General features: G+C 45.6%; 1 protein-coding gene and 1 long non-coding RNA gene across 3 annotated transcripts in view; both read left to right on the plus strand.

Moving 5' to 3' along the window:
- The window catches only part of LOC113966045, a 113,907-nt gene that overhangs the window by 59,562 nt on the left and 30,988 nt on the right, over nucleotides 1-23,357 (plus strand). The gene's annotated exons all lie outside the window — the stretch shown is intronic.
- TMEM184B (transmembrane protein 184B) overlaps nucleotides 1,577-23,357 on the plus strand; it is a 30,939-nt gene continuing 9,158 nt past the window's right edge. For both annotated transcript variants that reach the window (XM_027680251.1, XM_027680252.1), the window contains exons 1-5: nucleotides 1,577-1,687; nucleotides 14,825-15,085; nucleotides 17,383-17,548; nucleotides 20,841-20,931; nucleotides 21,464-21,539. In XM_027680251.1, coding sequence (XP_027536052.1) covers nucleotides 14,885-15,085; nucleotides 17,383-17,548; nucleotides 20,841-20,931; nucleotides 21,464-21,539 — 534 coding nt within the window. In that variant the 5' untranslated portion in view covers nucleotides 1,577-1,687; nucleotides 14,825-14,884. The remainder of the gene's footprint in view (nucleotides 1,688-14,824; nucleotides 15,086-17,382; nucleotides 17,549-20,840; nucleotides 20,932-21,463; nucleotides 21,540-23,357) is intronic.

Here is a 23,357-nt window from a genome sequence, read left to right on the forward strand (position 1 = left end):
CTTGGTTCCTGGATTTGAGCCTCTGGCGTCCCGTGCATCTGGCCTTCAGCAGAAGAGGGATGGGACTGTCTGCGCTGTTGGCTTTGGGTGTGTACTGACTTCAACAGAGGTGGACCCTGGATTATGTGTTTTCTTGCTTTCTTCTGTCTTCTAACTGAAATCCTGAAGGAATGGGAAGAGGAGGGGCCCGGGCATCAGCCCTGAGCACCTAACAGCACCACTGTGCCTGATGAAAACAGGCTGAACTCCCTGTGAAGTGGCACCTGCTGCTTTGGTGTCTCTGGCAGTGTGGTTTGTTTGGGTTTCCCTCCTTGGTTGTCTGACCTGTCTGACAGTAAATTACTAAATTTTAATACTGATTTACTTCTAAATCTCTGCTCCTATAGTTACACGTCCCTGCATTATCCAGATGAGTGGTCTGTTACTGCCAGGCACTCTAAAACTCTTGAAACTGATTTTCAGAAACACCTGCTGGGAATAAATGGATGGGTCTTGGTGACTTTGGAAATTCCTTCCAAGCCTGTTCTCTGCCAGCTGAGCAGGAAGAGCTGCTCCTTCATTTTCCTGCTGTGTGAGGCTTCCAACTTCTGGGATGAGAGAAGAGTAGGAGGGAAGGGAAGAAGAGGGTAGTTCAGGGGTATTGTACTGTTGCCTCTAAACTGCATTTGTCCTGCCTCCATTTTGACTGTGGTTTTGATAGATCAGAATGAAACTGGGTTTTTTTCCTTTATAAATCCTGTTTTCAGTTAGAAAGAGGAACATTGCCTGTGTGGAAGACAACACCCCCATCACTGCAGTGTGGTGCAGGCAGCAGAGCCATGATCTGGCTGGATTCAGGAGTGATTGCCGGGTTTCGGGTAGGAGTACTATCCTGTGACAGAAGGGAAACATGCTGCCGTTTTGGGAGGTGTGGGGTAGCAGCTCCACAGGTGCACCTATGTTTCGAGAGGACAAGTGTCCTTCTAAAGCAGTAGGAGAAAAGGAGAAAGTCATCAGGCATATCTCAGGTGGGATGTCACCTCCTCTTGCTCATGCAGCCCTCTATGCAGTGCTTTGTGGGGTTATTAAAGGTTTTAGGGCTTGGTTAGTGGCTTTTAATTTTATTTTTTTTTTTTTTTTAGATTGAAAATGCCTTGTTTTGGTTTGAATAGAGGCACCACTTTGGTTTCCAACACCCATACCTATATGTATATTTTTTTCCTTGGGGAGTTTGGGGCACGTTCCTAACAGCTCTATGTTTGAATTTTTTTTTTCCCCTCGGAGTGTGGGCAAAAACAGCGCTAAGATAGAGGTGGAAATATGCCTCGGGGGGAATCTATCTCAGGGCACTGCTGTCCTTAGCCGGCCTGGTGGGGGGAGAGCGCTGCTGGAGCGCCCATCTCCGGGAAGCTCATCCCTCCTCCCGGCGCTGCGGCAAACCCCGATCACCCTCCCGGGCGGCACCGCCCCTTTAAGAACGAAGCGGTGACGTCACCCTGCCCCCCTGAGCGCGGGCGGTGGGCGGGGCGCGCGGGGCCGTGCGCAGGCGCGGAGGGAGGGCCGGGCCGGGCCCGGCGTCGCCATGGGCTCCTGAGGCCTCCGCGCCCCCGCGCCGGTGCCGGCGCCGCCCGCGGGGCAGCGGGGCAGGGCTCGACCCGACCCCTCCTCGCCCCACCGGGTTGGGCCGCGCCCGCCCGCCCGCTGCAGGGTAAGACGTGGCGGGGGCAGGGTGGCCACCGAGCCGAGCCGGGGCGCGGGGGCGGCTGCGGGCGGGCCGGAGGAGCCGCGCTGGTGGGGGGTGGCTCGGTGCGGCCCCCAGGAACTCGCTCGCATTGTCCCGGTGTGGACGCGATCCCCCTCCCGCCCCGATCCCTCCTCCCGCTCCCCGGCGTCGCCCCCGCGATCCCCGCCGTGCGCTCCCCCCAGCCCTCCGCCCGGTTCCCCCCGGCGTGCCCCCCCTTCGTCCCAGGGTCGCCCCCCGTTCCCCCTCCGCGCGCATTCCTCCCGCACGGTTTCCGTGCCGACACACACACGCGTCTCCCCACAAGCTCCCAGTGCAGCCCGCACAGCCTTCTCCGGATAGTACACCCCCGAGGGGATAGTCCACCTCCCCTGGTGCAGCCCACTTAGTTCCTTCCCCCGCCTGCCACATGTCCTTGCTTCAGCCCACCCGCCCACTCCCCCTGCACACACACGTACTGGCACAGCTCCCGCGCTCCCCGGTGCTACCACTCTCCTGGGTGGCATTGGGAGGATGTCACTGTCCTGGCGCTGGGTGGGCTGGGAGCACAGTATACCACAGCAGGGTGGTGGGCAACAGGTTTGTGTTTGCTGTGCCTCCTGTGGTTCAGGCCGAACCGACTGACAGACACCGTATGCATGTGCTGGTGTGGTAGGTGTGTGTGAGTAGACTATTGCTGTGCCTGTGTTCTCTTGCATCTTAGGTGAGTTATGATGGGTCTTGTTTGGATGCTTGTGGCATTTTGAAATTTCAGTTGCTCCATGAGGGCTAACTCAGCCTTGACAGCTGCAGTGTGTAGTGGAAGGAGGGCTTTGGAGGAACGTGTGCGTGACTGGGTTCTGATGAATTGTGGAAAGGGACTAGAGTGGTTTCAGGCACAGCTTTATGAAAGCTGCCTGGAGCACTGTGAAGCTGTCAAGAGTGGGAGAAGAGGAGGAGTGGGAAATCTAGAGGAAATACTGAAGATGGTTCCTGCTTACAGAAAGTTTGAAACCGTTCTTGCTGCGTAAGGAGCTTGAACAGGAATAATTATTGAAGACATAGAGACAAGTTTCCCCAGAGAGAAGACTGTTTACCTCTGTCAAAGATAAAAATAGAAAGTATTGATCATTAATAGAGCGAAGGCTAATAGGATGAATAGAAATGTCTTTCTTATCCTGCAAGAAAAAGAAAACAATCAATGAAAACGTAATAAAGCATACATCCCACTAACAAAGACTCGCCTCTTTTAACACAGCAGTTAACTGTGCCTTTGAACTTATGTTGCTGGATGTTACCCTTGACTCTAAGAGCTTAGCAGCCTCCTTTAAAGGGAACACAGATTTCTCTAGAAATGTTCATGTCATTCAGGTTTCTAGTCCTAAAGGTTTGAATTTGTGTGGTACTGTTGAAAAAAAGTAAACTCTCATGCTTTTAGGATGTTGGCTAAGTGCTAAACAATAGGGCTTTAGGGAGAGCTTTTCTTACGGTGCGGGTATTCTCTAAAGGCCTACTTCAGGCTTTTTTGCACCATTGCCCCCAAGAAAATGGGCTTCAAATCTGCTCTGGTCTAGTGGAGCAGGTTTTTAGGTCCTTGATACTATCATTGTTATGATTGTGCTGTAAACCCTAAGTGGTATGTATGCAGCAGGTGGGTACGTCTGCATCTGGAGCAGAAGTGATGCAGTCTTGCTGTAAAATGATCAGGAAAGCTTTACTACTGAAGTCAGTGCTTCTAACCAGCTCGGGGGTGTGGGCAGATGTTTTTCTTTGTATTCTGTGCAGGTTTCTACAATCAATTCAGAGCACTGGACAGGTGGTGTTTTGGAAATGTGGGGCAAGGGGAAGAGCACCTCCCAGCCACTCAGACAACTTTTGTACTTTTGCTTGTCTGTCTCCTTGGGACGTGTGGCAGTTAAAAGGGGAAAGTTCTTAGATATGCACAAGCTAGTCAGAATATGAAGTTCAGTGTGACTGGCTGGTTTGGCATAACGAAAACATTCTGAGCTGGCTAGTCTCTAACCATTTGACAGAATCCAGCTAGAAATCTGCCTTGTTCTCTGTCAGCTTGTTTGCCTGTTTGCTGGTAGCAGGCTGGGAGGTGAGCTTTTGCGGTTTACAGTTATGGGATTAGGGTTCTTCTCATGGATAAAGGAAGGGTGGGGTGGTTTCTTTTCCAGTTCAAATTAACTTTTAAAACACTATCCCTCTACCAAAAAAATAAAAAGGTAGTCCCTTTCTCTACCCAGTTCTACTGCTGAATTAACTAAAACATCTAATAATCATATTTTGATGTAGATGACAAACTTTTAATTTCCATGTGACCCTTCCCCTCTCCCCTCCTGTTTTGGATTCATGTTTAATTGGCTTATGTTTGCAGTGATGGAGATAAACTCTTACCTGCTCCTTCTAGCAGAAGTGCCTGTTTCATTTTCCAGCAGCTCAAAGGATATTCTTTGAGCTCTTGCAGCTGTGGGTGTGAGTGAATTCCTCAGGAGATGTTTATTGTTTGGTCCTAGCTGCTTCAAAAGCCCACTATTGTATTGTTCAGAGTACTGAAGTTTGAGGTGAAATACGAAGTTTCAAGTCAGGCTTGTTGATTCTGAAGAGCCACTTCTGTGACTAGTTTTCTCAGTGTTTTCAGCCTAAAATCGAGAAAACCAAGAAAAGCAGCAGTGAATGTACAGGGTGGCGTGTCTACAAAATGACGAGGATAGTACAGCCTCAGAGAGAAATTGTGCTTAACCTTTGTACAGTCAAGCTTTTCTAGTCCAGGACTGCTGCTGGCTCTCTGTGTAACAAAGCAGCTGTGTGTTATTGAACGGCCAGGGCTGGGGGCAGAAGCTTTTCACTGTTTTAGTGGTTGTGATTGATTGTGCTCGCTGAGGCCCTGGAAATTTAAGGTGCTGTAGAGAGCAGCATTGTTTTTGAGTTTTGAGTGCTGACTTGCCCAGCTATTTGCTTGGAGCAGTGTGTGTGTTGTGTGCTGTTCTCGCTTCTTCCCAAACTCTTTGGGATTTGCTTTCTTGTGGTGGAAGAGCGGTTTCCTGTCAAGACATTACACCCTACCAGAACACTTGAGACTCTGAAAGTGGTTTGACACTGATAAAATGGCTTAAAACACTTAGCTAAAATAACTGTCAAATATTGTTGTGAATGGACTGAAAACACCCTTATGGAAAGGGTTTTGATGGTAGTTTTTTTTTATGGACTACTTTTGGAGAGAGCAGCTGGACATGCTCTCAGAGCAGCAATTCCCCAGGATGGTTTTGGAAGGGAAATTCTGCCAGCTAAAGCAGTGAGTTGCAGCCACCCTCAAGGAATCTCACCTCAAAGTCTCCCTCCTCTAGGGAGAGGCAGGGCACTGGAGTACTTGCTCATAGCCAGGTTCTGTCTAATCTAAAAGTCAGCTCAACTTCCATCGGGTTTTTGTTTGTGATTGTGTAAGTAACATGTCTGGAAAAGCAACAGAGCAGCTGTCTCCAGGGAAAGTGCAGTGTGTAGGCAAGCTGCTCAGGAACTGTGCTGTATCTGTGTTTGACCAGGTCTTTATAGCCTCTGAGGGGCATAATTGACAGGAAACCTGAAAAGGGAAGTAACTGGCATGTTCTCCTTGCAGCATTAACCCACAGAGTACCTGGATATTTGTCTCACCACTATCAACTGTGTCTCTGCATTGAAAGGATGGGAATATTGCTATTATTATCTTATAGTCACAGTGCCTGGGAGTCTGATGATACTGAAAGGGTCAGCTATTTGAGGATGTTGTATAATGGACAGTGACCAAGAGTATAGAGAGATGGTGTCATGGCCTCAAATTTTTTGTGTCTAACTGGAAAGTGTTCCTCTCTGCCCAGGTATGGTGTACATGTGGCCCCTGATCAACTCTGTTGGAAAAAAGTAAAAAAAGGTCCTTCTGATTCAGCAAAGAAAATGACTGCAACATGTTATGTAGTGCAGCAGTGAGGCTTCAAGAAGATGAGATGAAATAATACCTTAAAAGCTGACCTTGCCGACCCAGTGTTCCCTCCCCAGGCTGCAGAACATGTCATGGATGCGATTGGAGGCTGCTGAGCTGTTTGCTGGGAGCCTGCAGCTGCCTAGTCATCTCCAGCACAGATACAGCCTAGGCAGCAGTAATGAGCCTAGCCTCTGTCCAGGTTGCTTAAAATGAACCTGGACAAGTCAATCACCTGAAGAGGCAGATTAGAAGAGTGAATTTCTCTTCATGGCTCACCACTCCTTGTCTCCTTGCCAGTTTTGCTAGGAAAGGCTGGTTAGTGGTGGGTGAAGCTATTTGCAGCTAATTGTCCCATGGGAGCTGGGAGTGACCTCACTCCTCCTTCAAACTCTCCTTACAGACTTCCTTCCCCCCTCCCAATGACTTTGTGATGGTGCTGATTTTACAAGAGTCTTAAGATAGAAATTATTTATGTAAATTCCCATTTAGGCAACTTCCTGCAACTGGGTAATTTAATGTTTCAGTGTCTAGAAACATTGGGTTGAAGTTTCATCTTTTTTTTTAAGGGTACTCCCTCAGTTAGATGTGTGGAGTGTTTCTTTCTGTATAGAGAAAATGCCTTGCTTTTGATGGCTTTTGGGATAGGGCGGATGTTGGAATCGCCTCGAGCTGTGTTTTAGTAGCTGTTGGCATCTGTCAGCTTCTAACACTACCGGTGACTTCTCTGCAAAGCTCTGTGGTCAGCTTTGGTGCTGAGTTAGGAAAGGGGGAGCAGCTCCTAGCCACTCCTGTGCTGTAAGTAGCCTTTGGAAGACGATGCTGGGCAAGGTTTTCCCCTCTGATGCTGCCTCTTCTTGCTGTGCTTTAGGCATCAAGGGCGAGAATGGTTTCCTCCTCCAGGCATTGCCTGTGAACTTCCAGAGGTAATCGTTCTGTAAGAGAAGTGCTGTATCTGGGCCTGTTCTTCAACTAGCAAAGCTGTAATGCTGATATATCTAGGACTTGGCATTTTTGTGTGGGGAGGAACTCTCCTCTTCCATGAATCCAGGAATACAAAGGTTCCAATCCTGCTTTCGGAAGTTCACCTCTGTAGGATTTTTATTTTTCTCGAGCGAGTAGTAGGACAGGAGAGAATGGAGGGGGTAACGTCAGACAGGAACCATGAGATTGAGTCCATGATTTTTGGGAATTAAGAAGGATATATGTGTCTATATGTGTCAGAGTTAAAAAAAAAAAAAAGAAAATCAACAACCCACAAACAAAAATAAGCCAACCAGTTGTTATTTTAGCAATAACAGAATGGCTTCATAGTGAGTCGCCTTGGATGCTTTGTTGAGAATCACTGTTTTTACAACACTGCTGCATGTGTGCGTCAGAGAATGATTGTTAGGGAAGTCAGATGTGCCACTGCCCTCAGTGCACCGCTGCGCAGTTGCCTGGGCCTATGATAAGATGTCTGGGTTCTTCCAGCACATTTGCTTGGTAAATTGAAGTATTGATCTAATCTGAAAGATTCTATATGTTATATTCTGTGTGGAAAAGTATACTCCAGTATATGAAAAAACCTCCCTTTGCATGTAACTTCCACATGTTTAATACCTTTCCATGCTGCTGTAGAGTTTGACTTCTGATTTTTCTTAGAGTAACTGTATACCCAGTGGCAAATTCAAAACTGTTCTCTCCTCTGTCTTGGCATGCAGAGGTGGGGAACAATGAATGCAAGTGGTGGTGGAATAAGTTCTGATTTGACTTTGTTCTTGAGAATGTTCTTGGAAAATGAAAAACAAACTTCCTCTGAAAGCTGGACACAACTGTTTACAACACATCCTTTTTCTTGTTGCCTCTTTCCCCTCTACCAGTTGCAGAATATCTTTGTAGGCTTACTGTGTTTCTCCCCTGGGAACAGGGGGCTTGACTAGTTTGTGTGGAGTGAGGCTGCTGGGAGTATGGGAAAGGGGTGCAGTGCACGGCCTAAGTGTGTTTGATCCTGTTCTCAAAGGAGCCGTTGGAAGGTTGGGGAATATGCCTTCTCATCTCCCTCCCCCTTTCTCTCTTTTTCCTGTCCCCTTCCAAAAAAAGGACTGGATGTTGGATGTTGACCCATCACAATGTTGGCCAGTCCACAAAAAAAGAAAGAGGAGGAGGAGGATGGGGAGAGGACGGCTGTGCTAATACAGTGAGACAACAGAAATTAATAGAGCAGAAAAAAACTCTGGAAAGAAGAGTGCATGGCTCAGGGTAAAAGGGTTTTATTGTTGATTCTGGGTTTTTAAGTGGGCACATGGGGAGGGGAAGCTGCTCTCTCTTCGGATGACTACGGCTTAGCAAAATGGGTGGGGGCTATGTGAGCTGCAAGTGGAGAAGATTTTTGTGGTATTCTCAGATATTTATTTCCTCAAAAGGAGAAAAGAAGTGGTGTGACCTTGTTGAAGGTTAAATTGTTTATGTGTAGGATGTACTCTTATGTGTATGTAGGCATCGGATCATCTCTTGAGTATGGCTTAGTGGGTGTGTACCTTGCCCTGGAGTTTGGTCTCCCTAGTGGACTGACTCCTCTACCTTCTGCTTTTGAGGCTAATGTTTCTGCTCATGCTGATGCTACTGGTTTTATGTCCCAGTGACTCTTTTCTCTTGTTTCACTGACTGTACTGACAGCTGTGAAAATTGTGACTGGGACATCTCTTCAGTGTTCAGACTGCTCACTCCTCTATAGAAATAACATTGACAAGGACTGCATTTGGATCGTAATTTGTTGTGCAGACAGACCATGACATGAAGTGCAGTAACTGTAGATTCAATCACTTCGTATGTTTGTAAGTCTTGCCTGCCTTCTGGCTGAGCACAGCACTGCTCACATGCGTTCGGAGTTACGTACGTGTGCCTTTGTATGAAGTGTGTGTTGTGGGGTGACTTTCACTGCCTTGACATTAAGGAAGCTTTGCCCAGCACAAGTAGTAAAATGTAAACGAGTTGTACTAGTTAAAGTTGCATGCCAGGTCGCATACTTAACTCAGATTATTTGGGGAGTGCTACTGGAGAGCTTAAAAATGCACTGTTGGGACCTTTTCATGTCTCATAGCTAAGTAAACTAGATGCCACCCCAGAGAGCAAAAGCAATTTAAGAAGTAATAAATGTAAAAGCATTTGATTTTTCTTGGATTGCTATCACTCACTTGAGCTGTGCCAGTGATGATTCTCTTACTGTGTAGAGTTATTTTGTCCTCTTCTCCTTTTCTACCTTTTGCCATATCAGCTGGTGATGCCATACCTTTGGGTGTTGAAAAGACCTTATATCAATTATCTATCAATTACAGAATTTATCATGTATGCCTAGCGCAATGGAAAGAGTTGATCCCAGTTGGCAATTCTAGGCATTTTTATAATTAAAATAGTCTAAAATAAACCTTGAACCATTTTGTCCTGTGTTTTTTTATTCCTTGTGAGTCTAGGGCACATTCTGAAAAAACATTAAGCTCCTGCTTTCACTAATATAAAGCTCTTGCTCATATCCTAATAGATGCAGAAAGTTCAGACGTTGATTAAGCTACTGCATGGGACTTCTGTATTGGTCTTTTTGGATCCAGAATAAGGATAGTTTAGTGGAGAAACTCTTGTAGGAATAAGGATAGTTTAATGGAGAAACTCTTGGAGGACTAAGAACTTAAGAGGGTAGTGGAAAATGGTTTTGTGGTATCTTAACAGAAACAAAGGTCAGCATGGTGGATATTTAAAGCTAGGGTAAGTGTGGAGTAGGTTTTAAAGAGGAACATTTTCTTGTCTCGTAGCTCTCCAGGAGAACCTTGCAGTCAGGCTGTGTGTGTTTTAGTGGATCGTGTCTTGTACAGCAGGAGGCTTAGCTGTTAAGACTCTTTCATGGGATAACTTTGTGTATCATTCTTTGCTCTCTCAGCAGTTTAGAAATTAAATACTTTCAGCCTTGGATGAGATGATCTATTTTAAAAACACAGATTATGTTTGCAGATGGGACAGAATGGCTTCAGAGTCATGTTGTTTGGGGTTCTTTTGCTACCTGCACTAGGGTAGGTCTTGCTCAGAGCAGCCAGCCACCTCCTCCTTTACTAGACTGTGTTTGAATATGTGTTCAGAAATACCCCATGGAACTGAAGGACCAAGCCTGAATCTTTCTTCCCTCCTCTTACACCACTTCTGTGGCGTCAGAAATGAGGTTTCCGTATTTATGTTTGTTTATGTAGAAATAGCTCCTCCTCAGTGGTAACATTTTCCATGCCTTTATGCAAGCCAGAAATTAAGTTTTTTGTTTTCACTTGTGCCACATCCTGTCTGTTTACTGTTCTGAGTTTATTTTCAGTGTAAGAAGCTGCCATGTTAATGTTGAAGACAGAAGGTTTCTGTTTCTAAAAGATACAAGACTGGCAATCTGCTCCTGGTGGAGAATTAGTGCGCTGTTGTTTTCTTGTGGATGCAGGCCGTGTGGACACATCCCTGCTAGCTTTATGTCAGTTTGCTGTCTCTAACAGAATTGGTCCCCATGCAGTTTAGAGCCTCTTCTCTATCAAGAATCCTAATAACAGTGTTTTTTCATCTCTAGGTTTTTTTCAGGATAGTTATCTTGATAGAAATAGCACATTCTTTGTTTTGTTTTCTTTTCCCCTTTTTGCATTGAAAGCAGCCCCTAATACTCCTAAAGTGCTTTCAGAAGATCTGTTAGATAAGTTTAAACTGGTACTAAAGTTGGTGTTTAAGCTAATGCCCTGGCAGTACAAGGTCTTGTCTTGCTCTAATGTGCATAACTTGTAAGGACTTCTGGGCCGGAACAGGTAACAGCTTGGGATGGGAGTGTGATCTCTGCCTTCCACGTTCGAGGTTTTTGGGTATAGACCTCACACAGACCTAGGCACTACCTGAAGCTCATGTAACCCACGTAGAAAAATCGTACAGCTCCGATCCAAGTTTCCTGTGGCCATCCTGAAATACACCTAAGCCTGCCTCTGAAAGCCTTGGGAGTACCTAGATGTACTTTTATGTATGCATGTTTCCAGTTTCCAAAAGTTTGTCACTTTTCCTGGCTCTCTGTTCTCCTGGTCCTGTTATATTTCAGGTTACCTCCGGGGGGAGCAAGGTAGTCAGTTGGAGATGGGGAAAGCTCCAAGAGTGAAATTTAGAAGTGTTGAAATATTTTCCTTTGATATATTTAGGAGTGTTCTCCAGAGAGGGAGAATAGGCGTGCAAGTAACTTTATTCTCCCTTGAACTGGAAGCAATGAGGTAGAGATGAAAGAGAAGGGCAGAGAAGACAGGATATGGCAGAAGAGTAAGGAACTCTCCAAAATCTATTATGCATTAGATTGGTTTGTATTGCATTGGTAATTCATGTTTCTAAATGCCCCTGATTTGACATATGGTAATGTCAAGCGCCTTCCTCATGGTTTAGTACCTTGCAGTGCTGGGAACTGTATGGGGCAGAGAACAAAAAGGCAGTTGTCCCAGGGAGCTTAAAATGCGCAAGAAACAACAGAGGAATACAGCCAGCTGGGAGGAGCACTGGAAAGAGATCACAGCCAGGAGCCTGGCTGATGTCAGGTCATTGCACAACTGGAGTAGCAAAGTGGGAGAGTGGAGAAGATGGAGGTGAATAGGGAATAGCTTTGTGGCTGTTGGGAAGTATCTTTTTACCCGGGTGTGAGAGGAAGCAGGAAGGTATATTGTGGCACTGACTTGGGCTGTGATGGAGGTAGATGTCCAAGAAACAAGTGCCAAAACACGTCCACAGTGTCAGGTAAGAGGGAAGCTGTTTATGCCAAGGTGCTTGATCTGTAGCTTGTTAAGGCAGCATGTTTGCTGTGATGTGCTCCCAGGCACCACCTCTATTGGAAACCTGTTCTAATGGTTTGCTAGACTTTTGTCCTGTTGCACAGGGGAAGAGGCCTCTCAGAAGAAAGACCTGTTAAGTGAGTTAACAGCCCACCCTCGTGATGTTCTTTTTAACAAAGCAAAAGAGGAGCTCAAAGGCTGAGCTGGTGGTAGTGAATGAGCTGAAATCCACTCACCTGGTTAAGGCTCTAATCGTCTGTGCTATTAGCTGTTTTTCTTAAGTATAGACCAGATTTGCTCTCACAGCTTCAGCTTCTTGCATACGGTAGTCTTTTGTAACAGCTTTGTGCACTGCTTATACCTGTCACTGTAGCTATGATGTGTGGGACTTGAGAAGATTAGAAGGGATAATTTGGAAGGTGTATGTTAATTTTGCAGATTTAGGAGTACAGCATTCCATCATGTTTCACTAACAAGGAGAATGAACTGCCAACTGAGGCACAGAACCAATAAAAAGTATCAAGTGAATAAAAAGCTGTCCTCAGGGGCAACCCTGAGGAACGGGGGGGTGAGATGAATTGGGTTTTGGCATAGGAGGAGTGTAACCCTTGTAAGAAAGTTGGTATGTTTTCTTTCAGAACACAGTGCTGGAAAGAGTTATTAATTTCAATGACTGTGTCAGTTAAAGGGGATTAGGTTAAGAATGATAGACGATCATATAATTAATGGTGGTTGATGTATAATCACAAGGGGGCAGTGTTAAGGTTACATACACAACTTGAATTTATAAGTGACCCTGCTTCTGAATACATAACCCTTGTCATGTCAAAATGCTTGTTGATCACTTTTTGCTATTTCCACTTCTTTTAAAATGAGTGCAGAGACACAGAAGAATTCCCTTTCAGATCTTCACTTCTGCTGATGTTACTGACGCTGCATTTGGCTCTCTGCTATTGGTGTGGTTTGATTAGCTGGAGTGTGGATGTCCAGGTCCTGTTCCTCCTGCCACTTGTGGTCCGATGTACAGATCCTCTCCCCCATGAACTTTAGGAAGGGCTTAGCAGCTTCCCCTCTTGCATATCTCCCAAAGTGCACTGGGATGTGCAAAGTTGCAGCTGGCTGGACTTTATTTAGACCTAGGTTAACCACAGGTGCATCTGCTCTGATTTCATTCTAGATATGCCCTTTATGAGCTTAGTGGAAGCACTCTCTCAGCACTGTGAGTGTTCAGTTGCTACCTTGTGACATCCTCATCCAGCCTTCATCTCTCCAAATTTTTAGATGTAGTATAGGTAATGAAATGTGCGTGTGTGTGTGTGCGTGTGTGTGTGTGCGTGTGTGTGTGTGCGTGTGTGTGTGTATGTTTTGAAGCTCAAAACTGAACAGTTGTGTTTCCTATACTGATCAGGACTGGAAAGGAATTACCCTGCTGTACATGTGGTTATGGAAAGTTGTAACTCAGAGCAGGGCTATTTTGGAAAAACAACAACTGGAAAGAACGAAGAAAAGCCAAGTTTGACAATTAGTTTGTAAATTAAACTACAGCAGTTGTGCAGCTCCATGTATAGCAAGATAATATCTGCTTTAAAAAGTCTGGGTATTTCCCTGGATTTTTCTCTTTCCCCTGTGGAAGAAAACAGAAATGAGGTGGACTGTGGCACAAGTAACATCAGAGTGCCGCACACCATTAATGCAAGTGTGTGTTTTGTAAAAGCCTGTGCTGGAGGGGCCATTTGCACACCTTAGCGTGCATGTGGAAAGGACTTGCTACTGACCCTCTGCTTTTACTGGGTACCTGTTCCCCAGTTTGTGCTGTGGCTTTAGGTGAAGCTGAGCTGGGGCAGTTCATCTGCAAGTGTATGCTCTTGTTTGTGTTGTGTAATGACCTGTCAGTAAATGACAGATGTGTCCTTCCCTGCTGCAGCTGCAAACTGTGGTGATGGATCGTTGGCCTTTCTAAAGCCCTTTCCATCTACTGATCATAAAGACCTGTGTAAGAGCTATGTCTTGTGCTTTTACAGAAAGGGCATTCCAAAAAGTATTAGGAGATTATCAGAAGGAGGCAACATTATGCTGTTCCCCTTGATAGCCACATCTCTACTGCAACCACATCAGAAGCAGCTCTTCTAATGGGTAGAACCAATTGCTGCCTGCTTGTGATCTTGGTTTAAGTGGATTATCATCCTGCAATCCAGAGGTCACACTAGAGCATGCTTACAACCAAATTGAAAATAATAGCTACTTTAGATCTTAGACCTTCAAGAATTTGTTCCATTGAAAGAAGATAGCTTTTTATCCAGGAAATGGCCAAGGGTCATGCTGCTTTGAGATCTTGCATGTTCTGGGTGTTTTCATGGGTCAACTAGCTTTTAAAAGCCAATCAGGTTAAATTCACATTGTGTAGAAAATAATGCTAAGTTAGTAGAATTACTAACAGGCTGGCTAAGTGTACCATGCCATACAACATTTGGTAGAAGCATGACTTCCATGCTCTCAAAGCAAGGAAAGTTTTCAGTACATATCCTTCCAATGAGGGTGCTTTGCACTGAGTGTGGTTTTCAACATGGCAGTAGGAGAGGGGGGATTGCTTGCTGAAGGAATAAGGATACTCTTCCCCTCACCCCTCTTGCTGCATAGTGACGCTGTGGCACATATTGTTGTTGCCTGTTGCTGCTTGGCAGGCTAACCATAACACTAAGACACAGCAGAATAGCCCACACTTTTATGGAAAGCAGAGCTGTTAACTTAGTTGTGCCTATCATCTTCCAGTATGGATGATTTAGATACCTCCTGATCTTTTTACAAGGGCATGCAGTGATAGGACAAGGGGGAATGGTTTTAAACTGAAAGAGAGTAGATTAAATTAGATGTTAGGAAGAAATTCTTTACTGTGAGGGTGGTGAGGCACTGGAACAGGTTGCCCAGAGAAGTTGTGGATGCCCCATCCCTGGAAGTATTCAAGGCCAGGTTGGATGGGGCTCTGAGCAACCTGGTTGAGTGAAAGGTGTCCGTGACTATGGCAGGGGGGGTGGAATGGGATGATCTTTAAGGTCTCTTCCAACGCAAACCATTTTATGATTCCGTGATCTCAGGTAAATGCTCTATTCATCTTGTGCTGAAATTATTGCAGTAGGGAGGTGACAACAGCAGTGGCAGTGTTTCGGGATGTCAGGGAGGATGTGAAAGGTTCCTGAACACCACATGATTTGTTGTGTCACGAGGGGTGGCAGTGGCAGACTTATCTAGGTCCTGTTCCTAAAACATGTGAGCAGCCTGGTGAAAGGCATGTGAGAGATGCAAAGCACTGCTACTGTTACGCTCCCGACTCCTTTCAGCTGGGTTCAGTTGCTTTTTGGTCCTCTTCCTTGGCAGGTCTTGGCTTGTGGGCAGCTCTTCAGCAATCCCATCTGGAACCTCACACCAAAAGGCACCATGATAATGATGACTGATGTCACTGCAACCCCCAGATTGGGGTCAACTGCCACCACTCCAGCTGTGGCTCCTAACTTCTCCTGGATGCCGGAGGATGGCAGCCCCACGGCTGTGGAGCAGCCAATATTCCTCATGACCACTGCTGCTCAGGCTATCTCAGGTTTCTTTGTATGGACAGCTTTGCTCATCACCTGCCATCAGGTAAAAATCCTGTCACTCGTACTTCTCATCCTTTCCTTTTCCCCACATGGAGGAACAGACCATTTCCACAGTATGAATGGAGAAGAAGCACACTCTGTAAAACATTTGGCCATCTTTTGAATGTTTGCAGTAAGGTGTGTTATCTCAGGCCATCCTTTCACAGGTCTTGTATCTGAATCCAGCCATTTTGTTATTGTGTCAGCTGTTGGCTAAAAGACTGTAGTCACCTGTTGTTTGACATTCTTCCTTTGATCTCCTGTGCCAGTGGATTCCAAAGGCTGAACTCCACTGCGGAAAGGAGTAGCAGGAAGTGTTTTATTTTAATTTTTCTCTTCTCCCCGCTTTCTGGGTCAGTTGTCCTGGGAGCCAGAACAAGTCAAACCCTGCATCCTGTTCTGTACCTCCCTTTCATGCAGTTGTCATGTGAACTAAAAAACACAGTAGGGAAACATGAGCCCTGTTATTTATCAACCTGTGTTTTGTACCTGTTGGATCATAGATTCCAGAGTGATGACTAGAATCTAGAAAACTACAGCCTATTGATGGCGTACAGGGGCTAGTGAAGTTAAAACATGGATTAGTCACGGATGAATAAGAGTAACACCTGCAGTTTCACCAGCTTGGGTAACAATTGCAAGTACCATGGATCCTGCTGTCAAATTGATTGCCTACTGAGGGTAGGAAGAAATTTTCCTCCTCAGTATAGCATTGCACAGTTAGGCATTAATGTCCTTCTCCAAAGAAACTGATGGAGGTCAGTGCCACAGAGACACTGTTGATTGAAATGTGCTGTTGTCCTCTCACACGGCAGCAGCTTGTGCGCTCTCGTAGGCGCATGGATCACAGGGCTCTTTTGACATCCCAAGGGCAAAGCTTAGAGTCATCTGAACTCCGGTATCAGCTGTCCCTGTGCTGGGTGAGACGTGTCACTGGGATTGTCGAAGGGCAAAAATATCCCTAAGGTTTGTTAGTTTATTTTCAACCTGTTCTCCCCAGGAAATGAGGTTTTTGTGAGCTCCTCATGGGTTAGGGAGAGGAAACGGAAGTATTTTTGAGCCCTTCAGTCAATTTTGGCCAGATCTGGCCAAGAGGCAGGGAGGGATAAGCAACAGACTGCTGGGGAGAGAGAGACAAGCCCCTCTCCCTTATGAGGGAAAGGTGAGATCATCAGCATATGTTTTGTTAGATCCTGCAGAATCCTCACAACATCCCCAAATGCAGGGTGAAGCTTCAAACAAACACTTGTGCCTCTTCAGGCAGCAGAATCAGTCAGTTATGAGGCACGTATGTAATAAACTAGCTGTTACTAGTTCCAGCAGTTGGGGCAGCAGCTCGATGAGAATTGCCATTCAGAGGCTTTGCCTCTGCTGACTCCATGGTCAACAGAGCATACCCACAACTTATGCTGAAGCTCTGGCCATGTTATTAGGCCATTGCAGGAGCTGTGCTTATCTTCAGGGTGTGGTTGTGGTCAATACCTTTTTCAGGAGGTGGGTATTCTGTGAAAAAGCATCTTAGGTGTGGGATTTAATGATGGCTAACAAACTGTGAGGGGTGGGAGCAGGTAAGGTGGGGACACTGTGCTCCCCCAGCCAGTGACTTAGGGCGATTGGCATGTGTGCAAACAGTCAGACAAAACAAACGCTGTGGCTCTGTGGTTCCTTTGAGCAAGTTGCATGAGCTCAGTGCTCCCTTGATGGCTGTCAGTTTGTGGCTGTGCTGTCACTAGTGTGCAGAATGACACTTTTTGAGCAAATAGACTGTGGCTTATCAGCTTTTTGGCTGTGCTCTGAAGGGCTCTCTTAGGTTGTTTCGGGTGAAAGTCTTGAAAGCATCCAAAACTGCCAAGAGAGTGAGTGTGTTGACAAAGAGCATGTGCTTAAGTGCATGCACCTTCCCTCTTCAGAGAAAAGCAGCCTGCAGTGGTGTGAATCTTAGGTACTTAAAAGATGATAGCAGGAAGGTAGGACTCATAACTGGAAAAAAGATGTGAACAAAAGAATGTGGGCAAGGTAATGTAACAGTAAATTAATTCCCTATAAGAAACTGGATTAGAAATGCCTCCATTTCCTTTTCCTTCTCCTTCCCCCTCTCTGCAAACTAAGGGTTGCTATATCAGTGTCATATGATAACAGTGATTTATTTTTTCTTTTATGTTCATCACCTTGAGGCTGCTGGAGGCAATCAAGAGGTGATTTACTGAGTTTGTTTTTCCTGGCCCAATTGACTCTCCAGTTCTACTTTCCCTCTCTACTCCATATTCCGCTGACCCTGGTCTCCCCTCTCCGTCCTCTCAGATCTACATGCATCTTCGCTGCTATAGCTGCCCAAACGAACAGCGCTACATCGTTCGGATCCTCTTCATTGTGCCCATTTATGCCTTTGACTCATGGCTCAGTCTCCTGTTCTTCACCAATGACCAGTACTATGTTTACTTTGGCACAGTGCGGGACTGCTATGAAGGTAAGGAGGGGTCAGACAGAGGTGGGAAGTCTCTGCCCTGAGAGAACTTTGTTTCTGGTTGAGAACATGGAGAAAGCATCACTGTCACCTACTGAAGCAAAGTTTTGTGGTGTGCCTAACTGGATGACCATGGCTTGCTTAGTGACTGAAAATCATAGAATCAAAGGATGGTTTGTGTCAGGAAGGACCTGTAAAGATAATCTAGTGCAGCACCCCTGCCATGGGCTGGGACAGCTTTGCTCAAAGCCCCATCCACCCTGACCCTCTTCCTCATTGGCCTCTGAGCAGGACAGGATGTGTTGAACTTTCCCTTTACAGTGTTCTGTAAAGACCAAGTTTATGATTTTCTTGGGTCCTTTGTTTCAGGAAGGTGTAAAGCCAAAGAATCTTGTTGTATCTGGGTGTTAGAAAGTGAGGTGTTGCTTAGCTCCTGGCTCTTCTGACAGCACCTACTCAGCAGCCAAACACTTGCTTTGTCCTATTTTGCTGGTGCAGTGTGTTAGCAATGTATTCTTCTGGTCCCATCCTGTGGCCACTTGTGTGCTTGCACAGGGTAGCACAGCTGCCACGTGCTGAGGCTGGTCAGGTGTAGTGCTTCGGGGTCCTGCAGGAGAGAGGATGCCGTGTTCAAGATGAATTACCAATGGCTTGGTTTTGATTATCTGCTGCAGATAACGTAATACCACTAATGCTGTATGTGAGGGAAGTGGTTACTCTCCAGTAAATGCTACCTTAACTTCCCTCTTGATCTTATCCTGAAAGAAGCCTCTACCCACCCGGCAGGAGAGACTGCACTCTAGCAGTGTATTTTTGAGGACAATTTATCACCATCCCCTCATTAAATCATAACTCATTGGTACAGTTATTTTGGTGAGATCTGCATTGCAGAGAGGTGCCCCTGGCCATGTGATCAAGTTAATCAGCTGAAGGGACCAGCAGGCCCTCCTCACATCCACAACAACACTCTGAGATGCAGCAGCAGATGGCAAACGTGCCCACGTGATGCAGGAGGCATCTTTGTTTGGGCCTGGTTTTATAGTTTCCCTACCCTGCGCGTGTGTAGGTCTAGCAGGAAGCCTGCTGCTCTGGGAAACTCCTCTCCTAGCAACAGCCAGTGTCCCTCTGCCTTGCTTGCTCAGGGAGTTTGCAAACATTTGAGCATCTGCTCAGGAGGCAGCCCGTGCGCCAGAGTTCACCTCGGCGCATTGGCCTGTGTGAAAATTACAGGTGGAGGTGAAAGCACCTTTGGAAAGCAGGTTCTGTCCCTCACTTTTTCTGGGGATCACTTCGAAACAGCCTTTTTGTTCTGTTCCCTCCTCTGACATCCACCTTATCCTTTCTTTTACTGAGAAGGTTTTAGGTTGTGAGTTGGGGAGGAGCTCTATAGGGGAATGGGGCTGAAGACTCTACTAATAAATTTTGAAAGCTGTCTTGATCCATATGTAGACTGCATTTCATAGTGTTTTGGTGTTGCTCTTTCCTGTGACTCTGTTTCTGTACAAACCTGAGTGTCAGAAACACTGACATAAGTAGATTTTTTTTTTTCTGTTACGTTGATATCATGAGTATCATCTAATGACTGTGGATCAGGAATGGGAGAAGTGTTCTTTTGCTGATGTGATGAGTTTTGATCGCTAGCACTTATTTATTTGGGGAGGGACAGGCAGATATTTCTCCCTCCCTTTTATTCCTTTTGTTTTGTTTTGTCTTCTTCCTCTGATGTCATCTCTTCCCTAGTGCTTGTGGAATGGCCTGGTATTGTAATGACCACATCAGAGGGCAGGGGTCACTGGAGGACAATAGGAAAAGCTCAGCTTTTCTTCCTCTGGGTACTGGGAGCTGTCAACTAAGTTGCAGGAAAATTGAAGGCAAAAGGGGTTACCACAGTTATTTAAATGAGTTTTCCGTGGTTGGTGTTTTGTCTCCTAATTAAAGCTTTGGTAAAGTAGTTACTGTGTGAACTTTGTTCAATAATAACGACTACAGGTGGAGTAACAGTATACCAATTACATACGTAGAAGCAGGTATACCATTTGCTTTTAGGTGCCATAGCATTCTTGCCAGCTAGACACATCTACAAGCCATAAATACAATGTTTTGAGACTATGAGAATTTTGGGAAGTATTGAGTACCTCTTTGCCAGGGCATAGTTTGGATGCTTGTAGAAGAATTAGAGTTGATGTCTGACTTCAGAAGTTCATCCATGTGGAAAAATTGACCTCAGGTCTAATAACCGGCTGCTTGAGGAGATCAGCGTCTCTGTGCTGTATGTTATTAGGCTTCTGTTCTTATTTCAGAGTTCCTCGAGACTTCTGTTTCTATCCCAAATTGTTTGGGGCAAAAAGCAGGATTTGGGTGTTGTCATTCCAGGGAATGTCCGGGTACAGATGACGGTAGAAAACAATGTTGAAAGAAGGGTCATCTGGTCTGTCCTTTTGCCCCAGGGCTGTATGTAACAAACTCAATAGTACAGTCCTTGCCCTAAGAAATCTCACAACTTTGAGGGTCCAACAGCGATTTTAACAAGTCGAGAGAGTATCAGACAGGGCACATGCAGGCTTACTCCATGCATTAAAGTGGGTTTGGATCCCATGAAAAGGAAATACATCTGTAGTTGTGGAGAACTGAAATGGAACAAACTATTAATGATCAGTTCAAGAAGGCTGTTCGCTGTCAAGAAGGCATGTTGCTGGGGAAGGCAAAGTGGGCCAAGGAGAAGTTTATTCAGTAGACAAGAAATTTCATCATTCTGAGGAAATGAAGCACAGCCTGTTTTTGAAAAACTGCACTAAACATGAAAACAGTGTTTCACTAAAACCCCTCTGTTTCTCCAACTTCTACGTCTGTAGTCTGGTTACCTGGCAGAGAGAAACTGTGTTCATCAGCTAGAAGGTTAAATACAGGAGATAACATATATCTGATCCATTAACCATATCTCTCCCAGATTATTAGTACCAGTGTAACGTCCTAGAATAATCCACAGGAAGCCTGTAGAGAATGGCATCTTACAGATGCCAAGTAAAACAGAGACTGACCACAGTTTTAAATGGTTCTGTAACCCTTTTGGCATGAGTCATGGAACTGGTGTGGGACCATGGCCAGGCTCCAGTTCAGATAGTCTTGTGAGTGCTGAGGTAGAATGATAAATGCAGGGAAAATAATCTGGAGTGCTTTGAAGGGGAAGGTGCTGCATAAGCAGTCCCTGCTAATGTTTGGTCTGTTGGCTGTACTCTTGGTCCTTGCACCTGTTTTGAAGTTGGTTGTCATTTTACTCTGACTGATGTCGTTGCAGCCTTTGTAATATACAACTTTCTCAGCCTCTGCTATGAGTACTTGGGAGGGGAGAGCTCCATCATGTCTGAGATCAGAGGGAAACCAATTGAGTGAGTATTTATTGTGCTTACAGCGTGACGCTATCCTCCTTCTGAGCCCATCCACTTTTCCTCTTATCCCTGCCCTGAAAAACTGTGTCATGTGGCAAATATCTGCTGGGACTGGGCAGTGTGGATGGTGATGATTTACCAATACCCTGGTCTGAGACAGATCAGGGTGATCACATCCTCTTAGGCAAGCTGGACTGATACACAGCTTTTCTGGACACCTGCTTACTCATTTGTTTATTTTCTTATTTCCTTCTCCTTTAAATCTTTTCTATCTTTAGTTAATTGTGCTTCCTTTAGGATCTGTGTTTCTCCCCATGCTACTCAGTTAAAGGAAAAATATAATTGGAGTGTATAGTCAGGATGTTGTTTTAGACATTTCTCTGAAAGAGAGTATGGCTGTAACTTTAATTATGGTTGAAGGAAGCACCAGTCCTGCAACTTTGCTACAGAGAGAAGATAAAGAGGGTAGGAATCTTGCACTCCAGCCCAGATCTTGCTTGTGAACCCTGTCATCTTGTGTTGGCTCTTTCAGGTCCAGCTGTGTGTACGGAACTTGCTGCCTGTGGGGAAAGACCTATTCGATTGGATTCCTGAGGTTCTGCAAACAGGTATGGGCTGGAGGGACTGTGCCATCCTGCAGAAATGAATTAAGTGTGTGTGGGTGGCAATGGTGCCTTTTGCCGCTGAACTTCTGAGATGAGCACTCCTTTGAGGGGGATTATAATAGCATTTTGAGAGGCCTGCAGGCTCCTGAGAAGAGGAGGTGTTTCAGGACTTGTTTTGAATGATTTTAATGTTTTCTTCTCAATACTGCATCAGGAAGGCCTTAGCAAAAGATGCAAGTTATCTCCTGGAACTGATGTTAACCCTGGGAAGAAACATTTCCCTTTCTGGATTGCAGAGATCCCAACTTTAAGAAACTGATGTCTGTGTTGTGTCGCAGACACCTCAGTTGTGTAACAGCCTCCTGAATTCCCAGAGCTGCTGTTGTGGTTTGGAGTTGAGGAGGGGGTGGAGGTTAAGCATGACACATTGCTTTGTAGGAGGAACTGAGTATTGCTCATCATGTGTGTCTGTCTGTGCTGAACTGGGTATGTCGAGTGGGAGGGCGGGAGCAAGGAAGATCTAAACCTCAATACAGCCCTTGTCTACTCATCCCAGGTCAGTCACCTCTGGCTGTCACCACACAGCAGGTGAATGTCAAGTCTTTGCTCACTTGCTGAAACGAATGCACAAGGTTTCTTTGGAGACAGCGTAAAGCAGGTCTGGTTCTTTGAAGAGGCTTAGGTCATTGTAATTCCAGTCACTGGGTCTAGATCTTTGCCCTGGCTTTTCCTGTACATCATGACCTGTCTTCTGTGTTTTAGCAATATGCAGAAATATCAAAGGTAAAATGCCGCCTCAGTAATATCCAGTGCAGCACAAGCGACCGTTTCCAAAGGATGACATCTTTTGTTTATCTGTTCTGTTTGTCCCTGCCCCATATTTCGTCCTTACGGCTTTCCCGGTTTTTTCCTCAATACTTTATTTTCCACTCTGCACCCATTATGGTGCTTCACCTGTGTTTCTCTTGGGTTTCATTTGGACACGCTATGGTTGATTCACTGCATTACCTATTCTTTGTGCTTCTGATGTTAACTTTTACCTTTTAAATAAGTCATAAGCAAATGTAACACCCATGAAAGGTGAATGAGTGCTGGAGAAATAATTTCCCTTAGACCTCTTGTTTCTCGTCCCACAGCCTCTGGCAGTTATCGCCACATAGGTTGTGCCTGGCTGTGTTTGGAAAGTTTGTTCATCACAATGAAGACTAGAAGCATTCTTTGGGGAGGGGGAGGTGTGTTTTTTCTGCTGGCCTCCACAAATCCTAGCTCATTTGGTAACTCTGGCTAAGGTGGATAATTTGCTTTTCCCTTGCTGCTGTCTAGCAGCATTTCTTCTAGTCAGGCCTGCCCTTTGCTAACTGCTAAGACTGCTGTGGAGGCTATGAGGGAGATGTCTTGCAAATGGATGTTTAAATACTTCTGTCCTTTTTGGCTTGGCGAGAAATTGTTGATGCCAAGACTCACTTTCTGGTACTTCTAGACTTCCAGGATTGCCAAGGAAGACCCCTCAAGGCAAATTCCTGGGAAGGCTGGTGCAAAAGAGCAACAGAGCACATGTCAGTGCTGATCTAGGCAGTACATCATCATCATCATGATCAGGGGGAGGAATGTGCTGGAAGGAACACTTTGCCCCTTTTAGCCTTGTTCTCAGCATCTCCAGCACTTCTGTTGCCTCCCACCCCACCTGCCCATTTTCTGCTCTTTCCAGCCCCTTTCATCCTGAAGGAATCTGTACTATTACCATTCCTTCTTTCCATCTTCACCCCCACTACAAGCTTTTCTCAGGCAGGTGCCTGGTTTGGGTCAGCGAGTCTGCCTGTG

This window comes from Neopelma chrysocephalum, unplaced genomic scaffold (genome assembly GCF_003984885.1).
Source record: "Neopelma chrysocephalum unplaced genomic scaffold, ASM398488v2 Primary Assembly neopelma1_59, whole genome shotgun sequence".
In the NCBI taxonomy this organism is placed as follows: domain Eukaryota; kingdom Metazoa; phylum Chordata; class Aves; order Passeriformes; family Pipridae; genus Neopelma; species Neopelma chrysocephalum.